The sequence below is a fragment of the Brienomyrus brachyistius genome, chromosome 14 (genome assembly GCF_023856365.1).
Source record: "Brienomyrus brachyistius isolate T26 chromosome 14, BBRACH_0.4, whole genome shotgun sequence".
NCBI lineage: Eukaryota > Metazoa > Chordata > Actinopteri > Osteoglossiformes > Mormyridae > Brienomyrus > Brienomyrus brachyistius.
Window position 1 is genome coordinate 21915880 of NC_064546.1, and position 19223 is coordinate 21935102.

At 49.1% G+C, this 19223-nt stretch overlaps 2 protein-coding genes across 10 annotated transcripts in view; both read right to left on the minus strand.

Moving 5' to 3' along the window:
* Positions 1-4995: 4995 nt before the first annotated feature.
* LOC125707623 (uncharacterized) lies at positions 4996-7413 on the minus strand. The gene has a single exon (XM_048974877.1). It carries the CDS (start codon positions 6028-6030, stop codon positions 5575-5577), a length of 456 nt encoding a protein of 151 aa, XP_048830834.1. The 5' UTR covers positions 6031-7413; the 3' UTR covers positions 4996-5574.
* Positions 7414-12513: 5100 nt separating this feature from the next.
* LOC125707100 (heterogeneous nuclear ribonucleoprotein R) overlaps positions 12514-19223 on the minus strand; it is a 36230-nt gene continuing 29520 nt past the window's right edge. For all 9 annotated transcript variants that reach the window (XM_048974008.1, XM_048974007.1, XM_048974006.1 and 6 more), the window contains 2 exons: positions 13813-13912; positions 12514-13381 (listed from right to left, as the gene is read on the minus strand). The gene's annotated coding sequence lies outside the window, so the exon portion shown is untranslated. The remainder of the gene's footprint in view (positions 13382-13812; positions 13913-19223) is intronic.

Here is a 19223-nt window from a genome sequence, read left to right on the forward strand (position 1 = left end):
TCCACTAGATTGTTTTTTTTCTCATGAATAAGGCTGATAATAAACGGGAGCCTCTGTGAGCCGCACTGTCACCCCACCCCTCCAGGGTTAGGGGTTCGAGTAGCTTCCCTGTCCGGAGTGCCCCCACCTGACGTCTTGGGATTTCTGGGAGTGGCTCCAGCACTCCCCCCCTCAACCAGGAATTGTACTGGATATGTGCTTAAATGTTGGCACATTTATAAAATACAAACTATCACAAGGCAGCTGAATAAAAGCCTTAACGGCGTGACATGATTAAAATACAGGAGTACAAAAATACTTCCCACTCATCATAACAGAATCATGAAGTCTGAAGTCCGTTCGGGAGGGAGCCTGTCACTCGGCTGTGTTCTTGGATGTGGGGTTGTGTCGGTGACACCCACATCGTGACATTCCCTGAAACTGGGAGGGGAAGATACAAACGCTGCTATCGATGGTGCAGGTCACTCATCCAGTTCCACTGTGCTCCAAGCAATCAGGGCAACCCTGTAGCATCGGAGTTCCACGTCCGGCTTGCAGGGGACCTCGGTGATTCATCCAGGATTTTAAATTCCTTTCCGCCAGCGTTCCTGGAACACGCTTGGCTCCATGACACGCTTTGGCCCAGAAGTCTATCGCAGTGACACTGCTGGAACATTCCAGAGCCACGCACTCTCACCCGGGGGATAAGGAGACTCCAACTGTCGCCCAGGACAGGTGGGGTACCTGGACTCCAGGGATGGGGAGGACGACGGGGGGCAGGGTGCAGTGTTGGCTGTCATCAGGCTAACAGGCAGCCTCAGTGACGTGACGGGTTACCAGCTTTGAGATGCGATAATGGAATGGTGTGTGTGTGTGTGTGTGTGTGTGTGTGTGTGTGTGTGTGTGCGTGAGACAGCATGAACATGTGTGTTAGAGTATTTATGCTCTACCAAGGAACATACCCACATGGACAAATGAGAGACTGGAGAGGAGGAACACGGATGGGAAAGAGTGGAGAGGGGGAACATAGACGAGAGAGAATGGAGAGAGGAAAACAGGCAGTCATAGAGAACATAGACGAGAGAGAACGGAGAGAGGAAAACAGTCAGTCATAGAGAACATAGACGACAGAGAACGGAGAGAGGAAAACAGGCAGTCATAGAGAACATAGACGAGAGAGAACGGGGAGAGGAAAACAGGCAGTCATAGAGAACATAGACGACAGAGAACGGAGAGAGGAAAACAGGCAGTCATAGAGAACATCGACGAGAGAGAACGGAGAGAGGAAAACAGTCAGTCATAGAGAACATAGACGAGAGAGAACGGAGAGAGGAAAACAGGCAGTCATAGAGAACATAGACGAGAGAGAACGGAGAGAGGAAAACAGTCAGTCATAGAGAACATAGACGAGAGAGAACGGAGAGAGGAAAAACAGACAGTCATAGAGAACATAGACGAGAGAGAACGGAGAGAGGAAAACAGGCAGTCATAGAGAACATAGACGAGAGAGAACGGAGAGAAGAAAACAGGCAGTCATAGAGAACATAGACGAGAGAGAACGGAGAGAGGAAAACAGGCAGTCATAGAGAACAAAGACGAGAGAGAACGGAGAGAGGAAAACAGTCAGTCATAGAGAACATAGACGAGAGAGAACGGAGAGAGGAAAACAGACAGTCATAGAGAACATAGACGAGAGAGAACGGAGAGAGGAAAACAGGCAGTCATAGAGAACATAGACGAGAGAGAACGGAGAGAAGAAAACAGGCAGTCATAGAGAACATAGACGAGAGAGAACGGAGAGAGGAAAACAGACAGTCATAGAGAACATAGACGAGAGAGAACGGAGAGAGGAAAACAGACAGTCATAGAGAACATAGACGAGAGAGAACGGGGAGAGGAAAACAGTCAGTCATAGACAACATAGACGAGAGAGAACGGAGAGAGGAAAACAGTCAGTCATAGAGAACATAGACGAGAGAGAACGGAGAGAGGAAAACAGGCAGTCATAGAGAACATAGACGAGAGAGAACGGAGAGGCAAAATAGGGACAAGAGAGAGTGAAGATGGGGAACAGGGATGGGAAAGAGCAAAGACAAATAGGGGGAACACAGGTGACAGAAAGCAGAGAGGCAGAATGCAAACAGAGAACAGAGAGGAGGAGCACGGGGCGACATGGACAAGCAAGAACAGAGAGGTACAACGTGTCCGTGAGAGAGTGCAGCAGTAGAACATAGATGACGAAGCGAAGAAGAGAAATATGGATGAGAAAGAGTAGAGAAGCAGAACGTGGGTGAGAGAGCAGAGAGGCAGGACATGGACAAGAGAGACCAGACAGACGGAACGTGGATGAGAGAGAGCAAAGAGGTGGAATGTGGATGAGAGAGAGCAAAGAGGTGGAATGTGGACAAGAGAGAGCAGAGAGACAGAACGTGGATGAGAGAAAGCAGAGAGGTAGAATATGGATGAGAGAGAGTGGAGGGCGGAATGCAGACAAGAGACAGGAGTGGGGATAACAGGAGTAGCAGGGAGGAATGACAGTGAAGGACAGCATAAAATGGAATGGCTGTAACTGTGAAAGAGATTGAGAGATTTGGCGTTTCGCCTATAATGTGGCAGGCACATGCCACCCCGTCTGGCCCAGCCCCGGAGCCCTCCCTGCTCACGGCCATAAAACGGAAGCAGGAAGGCAAGGTCTAAGCTTCACGGACCCAAGCCTCTTACATGACACGTGTCATCCTGTGCTCATGGACACATCCAGGCTTCGCGAGTGAGCGATACACTTAGGACCGGTGAGGGTGACAAGCAGGCGCGGGCGATTCACGGCCAAGATTATCGCCAGGGTTCGACATTGTACCCAGTGAGACAAACGCCTGTGTGACAGTCCCGTGTAAATATCACTGGGGGGTGTGACAAGCATCAGTACCAAAGGAAACAGGAACCCTGTGCTGGGGGATCGTCTTCAGCCCATCAGTACATCCTGCCCCTCGCTTTACCTCGCTGCCAAGTAAGTGGCCGCTCACACCTCACATTTGGGTGTGCGAACCAGGACACGAATGTGGGAGAGGCCAGCATGGCAGGTCACTCTCTGCTCCTCAGTCTCCCAGGTCAGAGCTCAGTGTCACAGAGCAGGAGCAGATTCATGGTGTCATTAACGGTGAATTAAGCAGGAGAAACAGCAGCAAACCGACAGCCGACGGCGGCACTTTCGTTAATGAAAGCTGCTTAGTGTCAGCGGGAGCTGGAGGGGGAAACACCATCCAGGGAATTCATCTGATGTGAGTGAACATTCCAATGAACATTAACCACAAAATTCAGCTTATATTTATCAATGTTTATAATATAGACTATTATTCACCATTGCTATGAACACCTAGCACATTCTCTGTGGTTTTTAATGCAGCATATTCCAGTTGCTTATCAATATAAGTAAAATATTCCATGAATTATACATGGAATCAAAGCTGGGTGACTATTCCACTGTGTGAACTGGGTGTTTTAAGGTCTAACAATGACTAAAAATCAAAGAGAACATTCCCTATTCCATCAGGCCAAAGGTGTCTCACGTCCACGGATGATTTTTCCGGAACTGACTGTAGGACGTCAATCATCGCTGGGCGGACAGTTTGGGCGGGGAGCTGGTGGTGCTGGACACCGTGTTGCGCCTGAAGGGAGGCCAGCTTTGTGCACGACATCTCGCTGAAATGTTTGCTCAGCGGGCCGCCTTTTCAAAGGCGCCTTGCATTTTCACACCCTCCCTTTGACAAATACCTTAAATGGTGGGGCTTCTTGACCCTCCCTCTTGGGCTCAGACGTGGAGGATGGCTGGTAACAGCGGCTGCTTCCCAGAAGGCCCTGGGTGCCATGACGCACATGGATGGTCTCTTACAAAGAGTGCCACGGACACCGCCCAGGACACTGTTTGCACAGTAACTGCGGGACGTTCATGGCCCTTTTCCAGTACAGTGATATTCAGCTCCCCAGCACTGATAGACTTTGGCTTTGGAGCCTTGGGAGGAGCCATACACTCTATCCTCATGGGCCTCCTGTGTAATTCCGCGGAAAATGAAGGTGCTTTATGCTGCGGTGAATCTCCTGTGCATAAACAAGAACCAGAGGCAACCCCCCCCAGTTAATTATCCATTTACAAGGCCTCCACAGACCCTTGGAGCATCCAAAGCTGATGGAAACATACAAGCCAATTAATTTGCATGCCATCCAACTGAGGAACACTGCTCACATACATCAAAATCGTGCTGGGTGTCCAGCTCTGGCGAGCCAGTGAAAGTGGCAGTGCATAGCCAGAGATAAAAGAGCCCGAAAGCCTGAGCTGTGCAGGAAATCACATATGCACAGGACGGTAAACCATCTACAACCACAGGAATACCCTAAGAGAATTACTCCTAGTACTGGCTTGCTATTACGCTATGCTGAATATGTAATACTCCCCTGCTCCTGACGGCTGGCTCATTTTCAGGCGCTGAAATGGAGACACACTCAGAATGTCCGTGTGTATCTCTGTCAGAGGATCTAACCACAGCAAGGACCACTTGCTGCACGTCTCATCTATGGAATCCATAGAATGACAACTATAGATTTCGACGGACAACAATGATTAATTTTTAAATGGTTCTTTACAAATTATTCATCACGTCTCACCCACCCCAGTTACTTACAAATAAATCTGTTGTTTCGCAACAATATTACCTAAGTAATGAGCTCTTGTTTTCAAAATAAATATCTTTTCAAAAACACAAGTGCACTAATGTGCATATTTATTGTTCTGCCTCATTATCTAATGAGCCGTAATTTCAGATGATTATTATAGATGGATGTAGATGCTGCTGTCTGTTTTCTCAAAGCTAATTGCCGAGTAATAGTGGTAAATGACTGATTAATTGAGATGACCACTGTAATAGAATTACCGTAAAACACAGGAGCTGAAAAAGATGCTAGGTCTTGTGATCCGTGTTAGTTGAGCAGGTAGGGACTGGGGAATCAGAGTCAGGTAGACGATGGTCCATTACACAGGGGTTTATTTGGGGCAAACAGGGAAACACATTGGACACACATCAATGACAAACAGACTTGAACGCGGACTAAATACATAAGACTTATGGCAGGAAACGCGGAACAGCTGGTGAACGTAGGGATTCCACACGGGGTTAATGAGGGGGCATGGCACACGGGAAGATTGTACGAACAGGTCATGACAGAACCCCCCCCACCCAGGCAACGGACGAGACCGGGAACAAGATGAACCTGGAAAACAAGTTACCGGGGCACAAGGAACGGGACCGAAACACAAAACAGACACAAGGGCAGAAACCACGACAGAGGTGTCAGAGGTGGGACCGAGGACGGTTGCCGGGGAGTCCGAAGGGGACCCGTAGGCGACCGCCAAGTAGGAGCTAAGGCGCGCAAGGGCGAGCCAGGGGGCAGGGCGGGCGTGTCTGTGTCCCTTCCCCTTACGGGACACTGAAAGTCGAGGACCAAACCAGGATCCACCCTGCTGTGGAGGAAGTGTCATAGGGGGAGTCATTGAGGATATCAGAGAGATCCCTGAGGGGTTCCATTCAAGCTCCTCCTCCTTCTCCACTAAGGGAGGAGGAGCAATGGTCCAGCAGTCAGGGACCTCCTCGGGGACAGGGGCCATGGGATGGGCGAAGCCTGGGTCAGGTCCTCAGGTGCGGGAAGATCCTGAGCCTGAGCCAGAGCGTGAGACACGGACGGTGAGGGGACCACGGGTGGAGCAGAAGGCGGAGGAGGCGCCAGGACCTCGGGCAGAGCAGGAGGCGGAAGCAGCGCAGGGACCTTAGGCGGAGGCGGCACCGGGACCTCGGGCGGAGCAGGAGGAGCCGCGGGCGGAGTCGGGGCCTCGGGCGTGGCAGCAGGAGCTGTGGGCGGAGGCAGAGGGACCTCGGGTGGAGCAGCAGGCGGAGGCGGTGTCGTAGCTGGATCCTCGGGCAGTGCAGCAGCAGCCGCAGCAGGGGCCTCAGGTGGAGCCATGGGCGACTCGTTAGCTGCCGGGACTGGAGCCCCGCAAGGCGGCATTGCTGCAGGAACCACAGAGGGGCACTACAGGGGCCTCTGTGGGCGGCAGGTCAGGCACGATGGGCAGAATGGGCACAGGCAGACCAGGCATGGGCAGGATGGGCAGGATGGGCAGACCAGGCATGGGCAGGATGGGCAGACCGGGCACGGGCAGGATGGGCAGACCGGGCACGGGCAGGATGGGCAGACCGTGCACGGGTGCCGGAGGGATCCCTTTAAAAACCCCCGCAACCCGTGGGATAGCATCCCACACGGCACCAGGCGTGCCACACGGAAGTAATAAGCCGCTAGTGGCGGCTGCTCTGCGGCAACTAGGCGGGCTTTTAATACTTGCCGGGGCAAAGCGGTGGTGATGTCCAGGGTCATTTCCCGAGAGAGAGCAAGTACCCAGGACATTTGTCGTAGTTTCTGCTGGTCTCTTCTCCTTATGCTTCTTCTTTCTCATTTGGCGTGGGGCAGTCAGCAGAGACGGCAAGTTGGCAACTTCCACCCTGTGCAGTGCAACTGGTTGGAACCTTCTCTCCGTAATGCGCTGCACCAGCTGCCGGAGGTTTTCCCGGACATAGGCATCCCGCTGAGGAGATTCCTGCTCCGACTGGCTAGCTCCAGTGACACGGGATCTTCCCAAACTTCAGGCTGCTTCAGCCAATATATCACCTCTTGGAGAAGGCCGAGGCGTTGTCTCCCTGAGGTGAGTCTTCTTTGAGGTCTGTCATTATGTAGTGATCCGTGTCAGGCAAGCAGGCAGGGATTGGGGAATCAGAGTCAGGTAGGCGGTGTTCCATCAGGGTTTATTTAGGGGAAATGGGGAAACACATCCGACATACGTCAATGACAGACCTAGGGAAACAGACTTGAACACAGACTAAATACATAAGACTGATGGCAGGAAACGTGGAACAGGTGGTGAACGTAGGCATTCCACACAATGTTAATGAGGGGGTGTGGCACACAGGAGGATAGTACGAGCAGGTCATGACACTAGGGGGACAGAAACATGAGCGAGAAACGGAGAAGAAGCCAAGACAAAGCCGTGACAAAGCCAACAAAAAGTCAAGACGAAGCCAAGAAGAAACCGTGACGAAGCCAAGACGTAAACAAGAAGAAGCCGAAATGAAGCCATGATGAAACAAAGAAGAAGCTAAGAAGAAGCTAAGAAGAAACTAAGATGAAGCCGTGATGAAACCAAGAAGAAGCTAAGAAGAAGCTAAGAAGAAACTAAGATGAAGCCGTGATGAAACCAAAAAGAAGCCAAGAAGAAGCTAAGAAGAAACTAAGAGAAAGCTGTGATGAAGCCAAGAAGAAGCCAAGACGAAACTAAGAAGAAAGACGTAAAATGTACTGTCTCCAGCGCACTTGGAATAAGCCGAACTTGAGTCGGGAATGAGGCACGGTCCCAGACCAAACCGGACTGTGGGATGTATTGTCTCCAGCGCTCTTGGAATAAGCCAAACTTGAGTCAGGAATAAGGACATGGTCCCAGGCCAAACTGGACTGTGGGATGAACTGCCATCAGCACTCTTGGTATAAGCTGAACTCGAGTCGGGAATGAAGGCACGGACCCAGGCTAAACCAAACTGTGGGATGTACCGTCTCCAGCGCGGTTGGAATAAGCCGAAATCGAGTCATGAATGAGGGCACAGTCCCAAGCAAACTGGACTGTGGGATGTACTGTCTCCAGCGCTCTTGGAATAAGCTGGACTCGAGTCGGGAATGAGGGCACGGACCCAGGTCAAACTGGACTGTGGGATGAACTGCCATCAGCACTCTTGGAATAAGCCAAACTCGAGTCGGGAATGAAGGCACGGACCCAGGCTAAACCAAATTGTGGGATGTACTGTCTCCAGCGCGGTTGGAATAAGCCGGAATCGAGTCATGAATGAGGGCACAGTCCCAAGCAAACTGGACTGTGGGATGTACTGTCTCCAGTGCTCTTGGAATAAACCGGACTCAAGTCTGGAATGAGGGCACTGTCCCAAGCCAAACCAGATTGTGGGATGTACTGTTTGTAGCACTCTTAGAATTTGCCGAACTCGAGTCGGGAATGAGGGCACGGTCCCAGACTAAACCGGACTGTGGGATGTACTGTCTCCAGCGCTCTTGGAATAAGCCAAACTCGAGTCGGGAATGAGGGCACGGTCCCAGGCCAAACCAGACTGTGGGATGTACTGTCTCCAGCGCTCTTGGAATAAGCCAGAGGGATGCCGAGGAATCTGTGTCCAACAAAACACACAAAAACGACTCACAGATCGCAAAGCAAGACAGCGATATTTTATCCCTGAAGGGGAGTGAGCTCAGCGAACAGACTTCAGACACAAAGTCTGTGCTGCTGTATTATTACATTTTCACACAGGAATGGAGACTTAACACTTTATAAGCTCATAAACCTCTTGTATTTGTCGTGGAGTAGAATGAAAAAGAGAATAAAGGAAGTAGTCAGTAACTGTGTAAGTACAGTGGCTGTACTCAGGTTACACTGCCAGACATTCTAATCATGGGAAATATCCAAGAGAAGGAAAAGCTTATTTAGTCTAGCAGCTCTATAAATAGGAGATACCAGGTTTGTTATTCTGGTCCTGTGGCCACAGAATGCTGCCACTTTTAATATATTCAAGGCTCCTTTGAAAAGATCCTTCTTTTTCAGATTTTCATATATTGATGTCCAAAGAACCCCAAAAACCTCTGAACCCTTTGCCAGGAATAACAATATGGCATCAGGAGACCATCTCTCTCCCAACGTGTTTCATTAAAGAAGCAGCCACAGAGATAGTCTGAGGGGGCTGCCGAATAGCCGAATCAGGTGGCTGCTGCTTGTGTCCGTTTATTCCACCCGGCTCAGATGTCCATCCGAAGCTGTACAGTTCCCCGCCTATGGCTTGCTGGGATCGCTGCTGCTTCCCTTTGGTCTCAGAGATCAGGTGGAGCTCCTGCTAGAAGGAAGGCAGGACACATGCTTTTGCATACATACATGGATGTGCTGACATGTTGCCTAGGAGATCATCAAATGGCACAGCCTTTCACCAAGTCTTCATTCTTCCGGAAAAATTCACCATAATGCAGAAAGGAGAGGGAACCACACAGTTTTCTTCCATATATAGAAAAATAGATGCATCAACCATGGATTCAGAATTTCGGGAAAAGAAAGTTTGCAGTAAAAGCTTGGTCGAGTACCGAATAACACAACAAACAGAAAGCTGGCAACGTTGAACTTAGTCGGGCAGATGATATCCTGAGCAAAACACGGGATTCCCAGTCTTGAAGCAGGAGTAAGGAATCTGCAAAGGAAAATTGTACAGCAAGTATTTTCAGTACTGCGGGGCTGGTAGAATTTTCCACTTAAGCCTTGAACTGTAATTTTGGTTGTGTGAAAAAATTCCAAACCTGTTTTCATACTGCAATCATGCATTTAATGCACAGATTAGCAGTCGTCACCTGTGACTCTCGGTATCAGACTACATCAGTCACGCAAATTGCATAGTTTTCCAATTTAAATTCATGCCTGTTGATTTTCTAATTGAAAACAGACCTGTATTTGTAATGAACAAAAGAAGGAAACCAGCAGGCTGTGCTGAAGATGGAGTGACAGAACATGACTGTGAAGGCATCACAGTGAGTTACCTGGGTGCGAACCTTGACCTTTGAGCTGCTAAAGCAAACCTGAGCTGAAAGGCAGTCATGGTATGTATTCTGCACTCCTGTCAGTTTCCTCCTGCTTCTGCAGCCTGGCTCGCTACCCAGGCCCCCTGAGGGCGTCCTGTTATCCTCCCTTTTGAGGGGCAGCATACCGGCCCCCCTTCCACTTCCTCCTCGCCTGTCTTGCTTAACAATCCCGATCGATCGCTAGCTGCGAAGCCAGCTGCTGTGTATATTTCACTGCTTGCCAGCGACTTCCTCCTGTCAGGATCTATGAGCTGCAGGGAGGTCAGAACCCTGCATCACAGGGTCCCGAAGACCCGAAGGCGGCTCAGTCATCCTCACACATCCAGTTCTCAGCGCTTGTTGCAAACTGCAGTCTTGTGTGTTAAACACAGCCCATCTACAATCTTGCAGCTGTAGAGCCATTCGATGCAGTACTCAGGCTACACCTGAACTCCAAATCCACATCCTGGCAATGAAAATAAATAATAAATAATTTTTTATATTGGAATTCAAGTCACATTCAAGTCCTTGTGCAGGGTCTGGATGGGCATTGCAGAGGAGATCCCTTCTATGCCAGGCTGTGATCTCTCCTCGGCCGTCGCCAGGCTCCCAAAAGCATCCTTAACGAGGGTTTTGAAGCCTCCCGGTAAAATCATGCTGGACTTTGAATGGAAATGTGTCACCACAATGAAAGGTTTCCAGTTGAACGTTCAGATCTTCTCCAGCAAGCTGGAGAAATGCCAGCCGGTCCCACGGAAAACCTCGACAAGGCTGCCGTCACCTTGGAGCTCCACACTCGCTCCTCTTTACGCAGCCCAGCTTTTATTCTGACACTGAAAGAAAGGGCTGGCTGTCTCATCAGGACCCGTTGCCCTTGAATCTTGTCGCCATTGTATGTGTTGAAAAAGCGCTTCTCCATCATCGCCTCTCGAAATGTCGAGCTGTGACACATTTCCCCCTTGCTTCACTTTGAATTACAGATGGTCAGACACGACATTTTCTAACCATGCGGAGCTGGATGCTCCTCCCAATCAGTCCAGCTTGGTTTCTCCAGGTCCACTTCTTGTAATCGAAGGATGCTGTGAACTCCTCTCCTCTAGGAGAGACCTGCCATGCAGGAGGAACTTAATGTCCCCGTTTTCACAAACATTTAAGGTGCCTTATTATGCAGTGGTTGATATGGTGTTTCTGAAACTCCACCCCCGGATGAAAAAAGCGAGCAGTAGAGTCAATAGATCGTCACTAGCTAGCTGGTTAGCAGAACATACCGCTTCAGCATCTCCTAAATAACGAATGTTTATTTAATATTTAGTGAAACCTTGAGGCCCTGCACAATTGCGCAGTATGAGTGATGGTGAACACCTCCGTAGTTATTATGGGCTGTTTCTCGCAGTTCCTTCACATTGCTCTGCGTTTGACATGGAGCCTCAGCTTTCTGGTTATGCAGAGTTTTCCGTCAAGAGGGTACAGTGATGTATCCCTTGTTGTGTTTATCAAATACTATGTAGGTGCCGTATTAAACTATAAAGGAAGTCTTGCCAATACTGCAGTTACTACTGAATGTTATAGCTTTAGACAGAGAGAACAACATGGCAGAATGCTGGGGAACAGAAACCAGTCACTGTGCCTCAAGGTCACATGCTCAGCGGACTTAACTGCATACTAGAATTGTGAAACTCAGAAAAGATGTTAAAAAAACTGGACTCCCTCCTCACACATTAACACATGGTTCTGGATCCAGTCCATTTAAAACTGGATGCAGTGAAAATTTTCGAAAAGGTGGTAGAATCACAGTCGCTGGCCTTCCTCAACAAACATTAAATTTTAGATTTTTCAGTCTGGTTTCAGAAAACAGCAATCCACAGAACTGCACTTGGTAAGGATTTTAACGACCTTCTGATGGCTGCTGATGTGGGTGAGTGCTTCGTTCTGGTTCTTTAAGACCACTGTGCAGCTTTTGATACCGTCCACCACACGATTTTAATCAATAGGCTCCATTTTTGCGTGGGCGTCTCCGGGTCTGCCCTGGAGTGCTTTACACCTGGCGTACAGAAGTTTCTCATTTGCTGAGAAATATATCCCACAGTGTATTTCTGATCTTCTGCACCAACACGCCACCAGTCGGTCACTCACCAGGACCTTCTTATTGTTCCTCGTTAAAGGCTAAACACACACAGCGATCGTGCATTCCGCTCTGTTGCACCGAGGTGATAGAACAGCTTCCTCCTGCTTTGCAGCCAGCTGACACTATTTCTGCCTTCAAAAAACAGCTGAAGATGTATTTGTGTATTCTACCCTATAGATAGCCATGTGCTCCTTCTAGTGCTTACTGTGCTTTAGAATGGAGATTATGATGTGTCAGACGAAGATGGAGACCCACTATACTTTGAGATTATGATAAATGTCAGACGAAGATGGAGACCCGCTGTACTCTGAGATTATGATAAATGCCCCTACCTCTCCCTCGGCCACACTTGCCAGTGCCTTCTAGGACGTGCTCATGCATGCAGGCGCCAAACTCTGCACTTACATCTGAAATACCAGCATTCCCAGGGCCACAGTTTCAGTGCTACCAGAATGCATAGAGCTTCTCCAGGGACACCGCTTGCCCCGATTAATTAGCAGAGCAATTACAGAACACGGGGCCACAATTAGCATTCTGTGCCCTTATTCCCAGGTGGGGAGTGTCCCCACATCAGAGGCACAACACAACCGCTCAGCCTGCACGTTGTAGGCCCTGAAGGATCAAAGGTTTCACCATGACTCCCCCACATCAGGGTAGACATACTTATTCATGTTGCAGTTCCCCTCCCTCCTGAGATGTGCATCACACCAGACGGGACGTTGGCAGCGAAGCCTGATGGGGGCCCCACCAAGCTAAAGCTTTAATGAAGCTTCTGCAGCACAAACATGGAGTGACTGCTGCCTCACCTGAGGCTCGCAATTCATTATACATCCAAGTTCTTATTTTACTAGACATGGATTTAAATTAACGAGCATGAACACACACACTCACAAACGTGCATATGCACACACAAAAATATACCGAAACATCTTGAAGCCAACTTTTGGGTTGGGAGAGGAGTGCTGAATAAGGTCTGATATCCAGAATGTTCTCCACACCTTCTGCGAAAGTAGGGCAGTGTCCTCGCAGCTGGCCTCCGGTGTTTAATCAGGATGACCAGACACACTCCCTGCATGATCTCAGGGCTTCATGGTCCTCCTGAGCAGGGGGCTGATGTGCTAGTGTTTGTGGTCACTGAAGGCTTTGCACTGCATGGGGTCCACATTCAGGAAGTCCAAATTCAAAAATGTTCATCTTCTTGCCTTGAATCAGTGTTGGTCCTGCTCCGCGCAGCCAGAGGAACTGGGTTCACTGGAAACCAGAAGCATGGAGACTGACTGTCCATTCAGCCATCACAACCCACAAAATGAGGCACAAAATGGGGGGCGTGGGGGGGGGATGAATGACAGACACATGGCTGCTGGCAAGCCTTGATCCTGAGGGGAAAAAAGACACGAACACCTGTCACCCCCCCCCCCCAAAGTCACGGCTCCTGGCTGAAGCTGCCCCGTCCAGCGGGCCGCGTGCAACACCAGCAAAGCGCTCGTTTTCTGCGCTGTGTGGCAGTAATGTCTTTCATTTCCTGCTCTCCTTCAGTCTTATTAAGTCCATTCGATTTCCAGGTCTGTGTTGTTTTCACCTGCTTTTCTGAATGTATTTTTATATAAACGAGAGGGAGGGAGGGAAGGAGGGAGGGAAGGAGAGAGAGAAAGAGGTTTTCATTTTCAGCCGTCTGAATGCAGACAGACACCTGACTGCAACCCTGTGGCTCTTAATTTCAGTGTAGACGTTTCCTGCATTTGACTTCTTGTTACTGTAATTCTAAAAGGTATTTTATAACATAACACAAGCAGGCCGTCCAGACGAACTCGTGGCCATAAGGCAATGCCATTGCTGCATGTCATGTAAAACACATTACTTTGCTAAAGGCCCCCAACAGGTTAGCCGTGAGGTTCTTACCCATAATCCTCTGGTTCAGTATGAATGCCACAGTATATAAGTCGATCGGGATGCCACCCAGGAGGGCGCCGTTCTGCCTGTAAATGGTGCTGCGAGGAAATGTGGAAGGAGGTGCTCACCCGCAGGTAAGGAGGTTCACACCACTGAGTCACTCGTCACCATGTCAGGAACACGGCCCCCACCGGCAGATCTCTCGCTTTTATCTTCCCCTCTTCTCAGCTGTCACAACGCAAAAGTAAAACAGACAAAGAAGCCAGTCGCCTGACGAGCGGAGCAGCATACCAGGGAGTGAGGTTATTTTAACACTTAACAGCTGAGAGGATGTGCTGCTTGTCAGGGAAAACATGACTATCCATCCATCCATCCATCCATCCATTATCCAAAACGGCTTAATCCCAATTGGGGTCACCGAAGCCTATCCTGGGAACAATGGGTGCAGGCAGGAACCAACCCTGGGCAGTTGCCAACACACCGCAGGGCCGATTCAGACTCGCCAATCCACCTGCCCTGCATGCTTTTGGACTATGAAAGGAAACAGGACCCCTGGCAGAAACCCACACGAACATGGGGAGGGACGAACTCCACACAGAAAGGACCGGCGCACAAACCCAGGACCTTCTTGCTGTAAGGGGCCCCATGATTGCCTAACTTTGTCAATGTCATTGTTATATTATAATTAATGCACATTTACTAATGTTATGTCCATCTGTGATAATATTTACATTAAATTAAATGGTAACAGAAAAATTTTACTGAATTGAATTTTATACCTGTTAGTAGCAAATTTATTATTGCTATTAAATACACGGTCAGAGTGTGTTAATGTTTGCTGCTGGCAAGGAGTCAGAGGTCTTATTTGAAAAAGTCATGATCATTCTGCATTGTCTGAAAACAATCTTTTCCGGTTCTGTTCCAATGTGATCTACCTGGAAAGCCCGAAAGAACTGTGCTGCTCACACTGGCAGCAGGCTGGGTGGGAAGGTGGGCCTTTCACCTACAGAGAGTCTACCTGTCTGCGCTTCCTGCTTTCAGACAGGCAATCCGCGGGGGCAGCTATAACAACACAAGCTCCACACCCTCCTCCTGGAAGGGGTCACAGTAACAAGAGATGCAAACCAAAGGCATCGGGACTGAGTACATGGTGCAGATATGAGTCTAACAGCACATCCTGCACCCCCGGCTTTAACGCCTCTGCTCTAATTAGGCCAAAGGGCCAGAAGCTACTGGCACTGAACTGCCATTAATTTCCTGGGGTTTCATTCTGCCAGAAGGTTCAGCGGCTTTCATTTCCGGAAGCGGGCGATTAAGGGGGAAGATGCCGGCACATTTCAGTTTACATGTTTCAATTATGACTGGCCCTCCCATCAGCCCCCGCCGATTTAATCATGGCGGTGAGAGACTAAAGGCAGTCTGTGTGACTGCCAACATAGAGTCACTGCATTTGTGCTGCCGAGTCACGGCTGTCAGCTGATCCTGCCATCCAGTGCGAAACAGCCCGGAGCTGTACAGTCAGGAAGGCCTTTTCCACTGACATGGAGCTGGCGCCAAGCTGGTGCCTAATTTGGAACTGGTTCCATGCTTTTCCAATGCCAAATAACTGGTACTGGGCCTGAAATAAAGGCTCCGCAGAACTGCTGGTCTAAGACTAGGAACCTGGGACATCTGCATGCATAGAGGCTAAATTACACTGTAAACTTTAGCAGAGTTGCATTTGTTGGAAAAACGACCACGGACAAGCAGTGCAAGATGGAAAACGTTCAAGTGCCTCTCTGTTCTGTATTCATTGCTGGAAGGTAGCTTCCAGAGTGTGATTGTGGCACGTTTCCTTACAGGTACACCTAATTGGTGCTTGCCCTCCCTGTTTGAGATGCTGACATATGCAATGAAATGACTGGTGAAAGTGAAGTTCTGCATGGGCAGCGTCCGATTGGATCCAGGCATGACTGTGTCCCACTAATGGCCTGTTCGTGGAAACAGCTAGTGACCCCCATCGTCTGTACAACTGCTAAATCTACACAGCAAAAATTCAGCAAAGAATCACAAATATCAGTAATGCTTTGCAATGTAGCAGCTAGCTAGCATTTTCTTAAAATGCTTTGATTAATGCTAGCTGAAGTTAGCATTAGCCTAAACGTCCTCCATCTGGCATTAACTCAAATGTCACATGCCCATCATGGTATCCACACTCCCTGCCTGATACATGATACTTTTAGCCCATGTGAACAGCAGCCACTTCTCACATCGTGCGGCTGCAGCACCGCCTGAGAACAAGCACAGAGTCGCATTTTCAGCCCGGAGTTTCATGCTCAGTTCAAGCCCATTTTGTCTTTCTTCTGGGGAAATTTAGTCATTATTATCCCAATATATTTATTGCTGCCATTTCAAGAAAGAAAATAAATACGTAGTCTATTGAACTGTTCAAGCAGTCTGACATTTTCAGTCCTGCCTGGTCTCTTCCTAACATCCATCCTTTCAGATTTCCAGTGATTAGCAAGAATAAGAGATCAGCTGTGGCACCTCCGCAACTGCGCACTGCGCTCACTCAGCTCTGACAAGCGATCACACTGACACTCGAGCCGCAGTGGCACTGGCAGTAGCAGAAGAGAGGTAAATGAATGATACTTGGCGTGGAACGTCTGTCATGCACACCCTCCTCCCAGGATGGGAAAATCTCCTCGTCCAGACCAGAGACGCCTTCACTGGCCCCAGTGGGAGAGGAAATTAATCTTCCGGGCAAAAAAGCACAGAATAAAAAGAACGGGGGTAAAAGAAGCTGGTTCCATTATACATTCTAACAAGCGCTGACAGTGGTCATGTGACATCCCGCATCTGGGACTGGGGGAGTGGGTCTGCTCCTTCCTTATCTGCAGAGTCCTGACTCCAGGCCAGCCCATTATCACTCTCACACTGCAGCAGTGCTGTGCTTTCAGCAGGTCCAACGCAGTGCCTTCCCAAGGCCAGCTGGAGATGCTGTCGTTTAAAACCAGTGCCAGTGACAGGGCTGGATCTCTCCCTTGCCCGGCACACAGGCCAATGTGCTGAGTCACTGTATACCCAATGTGTAACTGTGCCCCCGGTGGCAGAGTCACCCAAAGCGACCCTGTGGCACTGCCATATTCATAACCCCAGCCAGCCCATACACCCACATTCAGATGCATCAATCCATCCATCCATCAGACGTGTCCTAAATTCTACAGAACATCGGCTCCTGTCCACCCGCTGGGGCCAGACCAGTGGTCTTTTGGTTGCTTCACTGCCAGATAGCTGCTGCCTCACTGCACACAGCAGGGATACATGGAGGCTTGTGACCCCAGAGAAGACCCTGCAGAGTCCCTGCTTAATATCCTCAGCCACTGTGGGCACTGAAAACAGTATTTTAAGTCATCAAAACAGGCAGCGTAAAAGGTCTGATACATTTACTACTGACATCACCATTAAAGGGTTTTAGATAATGACAGACACACACTATTCTAGAAATGTCTCCTTTTGACAAATTAAGGTTTGTATTTAAAGATACTTCATTGTACAGATCTAACCACTGAAACCCCACCTCCACGTCATCACGTCAGAAACCCCACCTACATGCTATCCCCTCAGAAACCCCACCTCCATGTCATCACGTCAGAAACCCCACCTACATGCCATCCCCTCAGAAACCCCACCTCCACGTCATCACCTCAGAAACCTCAACTCTGTGCTGTCTCACTCCTCCCCATGTGCGCCTCTATACTCATTTCCGTCGCCACCTACTTCGTTTTGTATGCCTGTCTGGAAGCTAACGGTCTGCTTCATTCTTTTCGAACAACCAGCCCATCTGGCTGACTCGGATCCCAGGCTACCAACAGGCTGCTTCTTTCCCAGGTTCACACCAGCCAAATACCTCCTGCTTTTGACTAGGGGGCAGGTACAGGGCTGTACACGCAGCAGACAGACATTCCTCATCATAGCTGCCACGCTGCATCTGCTCTCCAGGTAAGGCCCCCCCAGGTAAGGCCCAGTATAGACACTCTGTCTGGTCGTCTTTCATTCGGAGTGGGTTCCAATAAAGCGACTGATACCGTAAAATCGGATCATCTATGCGCACTGACAGCCGCCAGGCTGGTTCTCAGGCGAAACTCAAATTCCGCTCACGTCTCTTCCCCAGTATTTTCACATTATCGCTGTTGTATTGTTTAAACATGAGCACCTTGTATAAACCTCAGTCTCCCCTGAGCTCAGCACAGCCGCCCATTCCAGAGTAACTGCTCTAACCCTTCTGACCGGCGGCCTGTGATCACGGCCCACGACCCAGGCCGCGTGATCTTCTGCACCACAAGGTAAGCAAGCTCCCCGAGAAGCCGGGCAGATGCCTTTCAGAAGAGACCCTCACAAAGACGCTGACAAAAAAAGAATAAGCTCAGGGATCGGGGGACTCCGTGCCACAGTCAAAGGAGGAACAAGGGCTACTAGCGAGAACTAGACTACAAGCAAGCGGTGAAGAAACGTACAGAGGTGATACATCTACAGGGGCGTGGAGGAGGGGAGCCAATCAGATAGGGGCTGCGTGACATGTAATGTCAGGAGGTCATTTTCAATAATATACTGATAACCTGCACATATAAATTTATAATACTTGCCCCATCATTTATTTATGGTGGAAAGAGCTTTTGACCGCTTTCGATTTCTGGGATTTCACTCAACTGGGATTTAACGCTTCCCAGCTTCATGTAGTTAAGTTTCCCAACTTTCCCAACGCTTCCAGCACTTAATTGAGAGGATAAAAAAAAATAAATCAAAACACACAAACAGTAAGTAATTGAATCGGGTGGTGCTCATAAATTATTCATATACATCATTTTCCTGCTAATTAGTGGAAGAAATGAATCAGTTTGCTGTGAACAGACCCACCTGGGTGTTTTTTAAATGTGAAAAGTATCTTTTTGCTCTTTTACCGACTGGGATGGCTGCCTATTTTGGCCTCCTACAGCCTACTGTAATTGATTCTTCGAGATCTCTGCCTGACAACCAAAGCCTGGGCTCAACCAGCCTAATCCACTGGAGAACCTCTCAGATGGTCACGGGTAACAGAAGACACTGGAAGGGGTTTGTTGTTGGTTTACCATCAGATGTGATTAATACCTATAGCAGACAAATAAATTAATCACAATAATTGATACCTATAAACACCGTAATGAATGAATCACTGTGATTAATACCTATAAGAGCCTAATGAATGAAGAGTGACTGACACCTGTAAGTGCCTAATCAAACATCAGCTCAATGCTTTGTTTTTCATGCTGCTGTTTAAAAACTGCTGATCTGGCCTGTTCAACTGTTTTCATCCTCCAGCCAAAATAATAATAATCGGAAAAGGCTGTCATCACATTCTCCCTTTCATTTCCCCCTTAATTACCTCAGAAATCCACTAAGGATGCTTGTGGCCCACGCTCCCCCTCGGCAGAGGCAGAAGTCATGTGACTGCGATACCGTTGCCAGTAATCACTGCATAACAGCAGCTTCTCCCTCATGCCAGCAGGATAGGTGGAGTGGG

Coding starts and splice junctions, on each gene's coding strand:
- LOC125707623 (XM_048974877.1), bottom strand. CDS start 6,030: ATGCCGCCTTGCGGGGCTCCAGTCCCGGCAGCTAACGAGTCGCCCATG.